The 7,246-nt window shown below is 42.6% G+C and overlaps 1 protein-coding gene across 2 annotated transcripts in view; it reads right to left on the bottom strand.

Annotated features, from left to right (window-relative positions):
- The window catches only part of Serinc5 (serine incorporator 5), a 100,180-nt gene that overhangs the window by 15,888 nt on the left and 77,046 nt on the right, over positions 1 to 7,246 (bottom strand). For both annotated transcript variants that reach the window (XM_029543967.1, XM_021208336.1), the window contains exons 7-8: positions 5,541 to 5,636; positions 2,813 to 2,939 (exon numbers count right to left, since the gene is read on the bottom strand). In XM_029543967.1, coding sequence (XP_029399827.1) covers positions 2,813 to 2,939; positions 5,541 to 5,636 — 223 coding nt within the window. The remainder of the gene's footprint in view (positions 1 to 2,812; positions 2,940 to 5,540; positions 5,637 to 7,246) is intronic.

Raw genomic sequence — 7,246 nt, 5'->3', positions numbered from 1 at the left:
CCAATGGAGGAGCTAGAGAAATTACCCAAGGAACTGAAGGGGTCTGCAACCCTATAGGTGGAACAACAATATGAACTAATCAGTACCCCCAGAGCTCGTGTCTCTAGCTGCATATATATAGCAGAAGATGGCCTAGTTGGCCATCATTGGGAAGAGAGGCCACTTGGTCTTGCTTTATATGCCCCATACAGGGGAATGCCAGTGCCAAGAAGTGGGAGTGAGTGGGCAGGGGAGCAGGGCAGGGGGAAGGTATAGGGGACATTCGGGATAGCATTTGAAATGTAAATGAAGAAAATATCTAATAAAATAATTTTTTAAAAAAGTGCAGTCAATAAGGAACTCTTTGTTCTCTAGAGCCAGCAGGAAGCCTTTTGTTCTGCTGTCTGACAGCTGGTAAAATGATAACCCTGGTTGACCCTACCAGGTGCCTATCTTCCCATGCCAGAAACCAGGAATGTGTACCAAAAGATGGCTTATGACCTCTCTGCCATAAATGCAGCCAGGTGTTACTTTTCTATCCCCTGTGAAATATTTTCCAAAGATAATTCTGCCAGAAGACAAGCTGTAACTCATCCCTGCTCTAATGGTATTTACACAACTCCCCATTTCTTGTGATCTTACCAAGGACAGATCTGCAGAAGAGCTGTAATTCACTCCTACACCCCATTCCCTGTGATCTTACCTTCCCCCCTCCTGTGGTTTTACCCTAAAAAATCCCCTACTGTTAAGGCACAGGGGTCTGAACTCCTCAGCTCTTGTGTGGGTTAGTTTGGCCTCCACTAGCCTACTGAATAAACCTCATGAGGTTTTCCATCAAGATCGGTTTCTCATTCTGGGACTCAAGCGAGGGTCTCCCCAGGTTCGGGGGTCTTACAGCATATTTTATTTTTTTAAAGAAATGATCTTTATAGCCTACTTCTCTCTTGATTGACCAATATTCTTGAGGTTTTTTTTTAAACTTTATGTGTATGAAAGTTTTGCTTGCATGTACGTCTGCATAGCATGTGTGTGCAGTGTCCTAGGGTCCAGAAGAGTTGCTACAGCTGTTAGTTGTGGCAAGAACTGGAGCTGAGACCATGCAGGAGTACCTCTTGCCATATAGGAGCACCACTTGCAAAGCAGGAGCTCTGCTTGTCATGGAGGAGCACCCCTTGCCATGGAGGAGAACTGCTTGCCATGGAGGAGCACTGCTTACTGGTTGGCTCCTCATGGCTTGCTCAGTCTGTCTTCTACTTCAACTACCTGCCCAGGGATGGCACCAACCACAAGTGAACTGGGTCCTCGTATATCAATCATTAATCAAGAAAATGCAACTAAGGCTGGACCATAGGCCAATCCAATGGTGTCGTATTTCTCCAAGTTCCTTTTTTTTTTTCAAATTACCCTGGCTTGTTTCAAGCTGACAATCAACTAGTTAGCAGGGAAAGTGGCTGCATGAGGCTGGGACTCACTGGAAATGGCCATGGACTTGAATGGCCCTGTTTTTCTTTTCAATTGTGTATATGCCTGTGTGTGTGCATGCATACATTTGTGAGCATGGAGAGGCCAGCACATACTGGGTATCTTCCTTAATCTCTTTCTGCCTTACTCTCCTGAGACAGGGTCCCTCACTGAACCTGGAGCTTGCTGGCTAGATTGGCTGGTCATCAAGTTGGGCTCCAACTGTGCACATCCAGAACTAGGATTTTCAGTGTGGGTTACAAAGCTCAGCTCTTATCATGGGCACTAGAGATCTGACTTTAGGTCTTTGAACTTGCACGGCAAACCCTTTACTGATTGAGACAGCTCCCCTCACCTGTCTCTGTTTCAGTATAGCAGGCATTAAGTAGACAAGTGAAGGAATTAAATGTCAGAAGGGACAACCATCAAGGTCCCTTCTGACCTAAGGGAAAGACTGTTAGGTGGCACAGGCAGACTGAGGATCCGCGTTAGAGAACCATCACTTTTGCCACACAGCACATGAGAGCACTTCCTGGCGAGGTAAACCCGTTGCAGCGTGGAGGCCCTTGCTGGCTGGCCCTTCCTCTCAGCAGGACTGTTGGAGAGCATGTCAGTGCTCTTCCACGCTGTGTTTACACAGGCTGTCACCACCACGATTGTTTAGTTTCAGCAAGAGGAAAATCATAGCATGCCCATGACAAGTTGAACTTCTTACACACAAAAACAAAACATACAACACACTGAAGTAAAACCCAGTTCTGAAAAGGCTCCTGTCCAAAGGAAGCTTCAGTACAGTAAAATATCTTCCCAGAACCATCCAACCACCGACTTTTCCCTCCGGTGATCTTTGAAGTGTTTTGAAAGTGGAGTCTCCTCCGGCACAGGCCGGTGAACAATGTGCTTACGTTACACTTATCCCACAGGCATCCCTGGGCAATGTTGCCTGCCTACTTCCTAGCTCTGCAGGTTTCAGCACAACAGAAAAGGGACACTTCCTGGCTTTACTGGACCATACACAGAACACCCAGGTTCTCTCTCTCCACTGATAACAAAACAAATGCTATCCCCTTGGATTAGAGTTTTGCCAGAACCTTCTGACATGCAGTAGTTTCATCATTCTCACTATATGCTCCCTTATTCTTCAGCAATGCCATAGCAACTCATCATCAAAACTGTCTTTTAACAAAACATGCTATCCATTCAATTTGCCCCCTTTAGTGGGGTAAGGAGCACAGGAATTTCTCATAGGAGGCCATGCAGCAACACTGCTCCTCCGGCTAGTTTTCTCTTATGGATAGGGACTTAAACTTAAATAACTGTTCCTGTAATTTTAAAGCCTGTAAGTTGAGCGTCAATAACTCCTTGGACTTACCATGAATATGAGATGCACACAATTAGAAGAAGGGTGCCCAGCCAGCTCACCATGTTTTCATCTTTATGCAGGTCTTGACCAAAATCAGGCGCACATATGGTAACATTCTTCCCGTGTTCATCCAGGACTTGTAAATAACACAAAGCATACACAGTCACGTTAGACAAAGGTAGCTTACAGCATCTGTCTGGGAAGATTCAGGTGCGCTGGCATGATTCCTTCCAACACTGAGCCCTTCACACTGAGAACTTCTACTCTATAGTCTGATGCTGCACAGGCTGCAGCTCTGCTAGTTCCAAGACACTCTTCTCCCACATCAGCACACATGAGGAATGAGGGCCAGCCCCATCCCCATTCTAGTTAAGAATTCAAGGATGTGAACACTCAGGACTTAGTCACCCTTGTTTCTCCTGCATTAAACCCACTGTTTTTAATTATGATGTTTTCTTTTTAACTGGATCTGAAGACTCTGCAGAGAGGGTAGAGCACAGGTCCCCTGGTGTGAAGCCCACTTAGAGACAGGGTAATGGGTTCCTGAACCAGAGAAGACAGGTTACTGCAGACATAAGAAACATGGCTTCTCTTGACCTGGGAACTATCTGAGGTAGTCTAAAATTTCAAAGAAATAAATCAAGAAGCTAGATATGTCTCTATAATATCTCTCTCATAGCAATTTACCTTTTTAAAAAACATGATGCTTCAGTTGTGAGTATCTAACTAAATCTTACTGCCAATTTGAACCCAAAACATGGAAATATATTAACTGTTCTACAAACACACATTCTGTTTGAAGCTAAACTAGAATATCACTGAAGTTCACTTTGAAAGAGTCAGTAGAACCTTGTCAGATGTGGCTTAGAGGCCTGTTCTTTTTTAGGCCAGTGGAATGATTTTTTGTAAGAGGTGAATAAAATACAAAATTTATATTTACTACTTAAAATTAAAATTAACTGTTTTTAAAGCAATACTTGCTATTTAAAAATTACTATGAACAAAACTTCCATTAACTTAAAACCAGAGATTAATATATAAGCAATTATAAAAGAAAATTTTAAGACCTGGGGTAAGCTGGGTCAGGATTGAGCTTTTATGTGTACATATGGTAACATAAACATGGGATAAGCCATACTTACTATAAAATCTCCATTTACTACTTCCCACTACAATGATGAAGATGAGACCCCAGCTGAACATGGTGGTGTGCACCAATAATCCCAGCTCTTAGGAGGCCAAGTTAGAAAAACTGCAAGTTCAAGGACAGCCTGGGCTACAAAGTAAGTTCCGGGCTAACGTGATTATAGTAAGACCCTCTCTCAAACAAGAGAGACCAATAAAAAGTACCTATACCTAAATAATTACTGCATTTGTTTTCTAAATTTAGTAACTTTTATTGTCTATTTAATTGAGATATTTACTTAATGTACAGATCAAAGATACCTGAACATTCATATACCTGTATGCCTATGCATATATAAATATATTTGTACACCTTATATATCACAAAAATGATAAAATATAAAAAATTGGGGACTCTAGAATGTAATGCTTCTCCTTTTTTTTTTTTTTTTTTTGGTTTTTCGAGCCAGGGTTTCTCTGTATAGTCCTGGCTGTCCTGGAACTCACTTTGTAGACCAGGCTGGCCTCAAACTCTGAAATCCACCTGCCTCTGCCTCCCAAGTGCTGGGATTAAAGGCGTGCGCCACCACGCCCGGCGTGTAATGCATCTTTTATAGATTAAAACTTTACTGGTATGGTGGCACAAGCCTTCAGTCCCAGCACTTGCAAGGGGGCTGGGCAGAGATTGGTGGATTTTTGTGCTTTTGAGTCTAGTCTGGTCTAAATAGGGAGTTCTAGATCAGACAGGAATATATAACCCTGCCTCAAAAACTTTCAAAAGGATCACCGTAACAACTTCACATTAGTAACAGGTCACACTCCACAAGCACCTGCCATGTGCCAACTACTGTTCTGACTGACACATACACCATGAACATTTCACAGCGTTCTTAAAACCACACAGAGTGCAGAGCTCAGGCAGTCTGCTTCCTTTCTCTACATCCTGCTGTCTCTGTTAAATAAATGTCATCTAAGGCAAGCACTGGGATGGCCTGCCAGCCAGTGACAGATCCAGGTTCATACTGTCTTCTGTTTCCCTCACCTTTGCTTTTCCCACCTCTCTCAGTGTCAGAGAATAACCTCCTGATGTAGGAAACATAACAAACAAACGAAAAATCAAAACCAAACGAAGCCAATAAAACACTAAAATAAAGTGGTTCTCCCCAGAGCAGAACAACAGAATGCAGCGGAGGCCTAAATACAACTGCAGGAGCTCATCTCTGGTCACATCTTCTCTGCAAACAGGAAAACTCAATACACGCTGGAGGCTGCGAAGAGGGCTCAGAGCTTAAGGAGCCTTGCTGCTCTTGTACCCATATCAAGCTGCTCACAATGGCCTGCAATTTCGCTCCAGAGTATCAGACACCCTCGTCCGAATCCCGAGGCACCTGCACTCACATATGCATGTGCACATGCACATACACACACAATTTAAAAAGTGTTTTAAGAGCAGAAATTTTCATTTTTGCTGTTAAAGACTTTACTTAATGACAAAGCATAGAACACCCTGCTTCTTTGAATTCTCTCACCCTCCATAGCTCAGTAAGAGTTCAGTTCTAGGGAATAAAGACATGTGCACTGTCAGCACACACTCCTGAAGAGAGCTGTTTACCTTTTTTTTCAGGCTTGCTGGTCAGTGCTGAGAAGGTGAGGTAGGTAACATAGCAGCTTATGAGCCCTGACTGCAGCAGCCCAGAGTGTGGCTGTCCTAGAAACAAGAGACAGACAGAAGACAGGCTTTAAGTCCTGGCAGTAAGACATTATACCCTGTACAGAACCCTCCCACCACCACCACCCTCCCCGCAACCCCCAGCCAATGGATGATGCTCCTTAAACTTGGACACCCACCTTTACTAGAGAAAAGAGAACCTAATGAAGTGTTTGTCCTGGGGGGGGATAATATTGGGTAGGGAATATGCCTTACTCATGCTATTTTAAAGATGCCAAAAATCTGTCCAACTTCTCCATAAACAACTCTCCAAAACCTGTAACATATTCAACATAATGCCCAGACCCCTGAGTGGTTTTTCAATTGCATGCATGCATGAATGCATGCATGTAAGCAGGCATGTATGTATGGGTGCATGCACATAGGTGCACAAGAGCCATAGCATGTGTGGATTTAAGAGAATAATTTGCAGGAGTCAGTTCTCTCTGTCTAAGGGATTGAATTCAGGTTATCAGACTTATCAGCAAGCGCCTACACTAACTGAGCCTCTCTCCCTATGAAATTTATGAAATTTATAACAGTTTATAAATCACAAGATCAGAAAAAGAAAATAGCCATCATCATTTAGTTTGGTGCAACAGACAAATTTCACAGACCATTCACTGTGGATTGTACAAGGTCAGTAGACAAACCATGAAGCATAAGCATTGAGCTGTCAAGAGATAAAAACAAAGCAAAACAGATCTCACCAAGAATGAAATCACTCTTGGCCATACTAAGTACAAGACCTGGTTAGGCTAACAAGGGGAGCTATGGGACAGACATTCACTGGGAGGGACATAAAGTACAATATTTAGGTGATAACTTCGTGCTGGAATCACCTGGAGCAACTATGGAGTCCAGTGATAAGGGATCTCTCCTTGATAAAATTTTCAACACTAGCTGACAGGAAAAGATTCAACCTTCCTTCTAGTTAAATTCCTTCTTATTTACCATTATTCAATGATAATTATTAGTAGAAGTACTGTAACAGGCTATCATAATGGTACTCTCTGCAATGGGAACAAGATACCCTCAGAACTAATGTCATTAAGCAAAATATTGTGGCTATTTCAGATTAACCCAAAAAAGATTTTGGTCAGCTTACCAACAGTTTGTTTTAGGAAATTCTTTACTGATCAATTGCAGGAACAAGGAGAATAATCATATCAATTTCTGTAATGCAGTTAAAAACTAGTATGGAAAATATTAGTCTTGTTAAAATTATTTAGTACTTGCTGCTGCCTTATTCCCTAAAGGGGAGGAGTCTCACATGGCCCAGGCTGGCCTCAAACCTATGCAGTCAAGGTTGCCTTTAACCTTGTGATCTTCCAGCTTCCATTTCCCATGTACTGTGCTTACAGGAATGCACAGGCGTGCCTAGCTTTTCAAATCCACTACTTTGGAAAGAGATTCGAAGGGGCTATACATTATTGTCCATATTTCCTTTTCCTCTCCAGAAATCGGAATGGTGTGTGCAGATCAATCACCCACGGAGTAAGATCCTTCAGTCAACATCAGAATGGGGACATTTTACACCTCTTTTACATGTCTTTAGCATATCTGCTTAAGATGTCTTAGATAGTTTATTAGTAACAGTTCACAGCTCC

The sequence above is a fragment of the Mus pahari genome, chromosome 11 (assembly GCF_900095145.1).
Source record: "Mus pahari chromosome 11, PAHARI_EIJ_v1.1, whole genome shotgun sequence".
NCBI lineage: Eukaryota > Metazoa > Chordata > Mammalia > Rodentia > Muridae > Mus > Mus pahari.
This window is presented reverse-complemented; position numbering and strand designations above follow the sequence as displayed.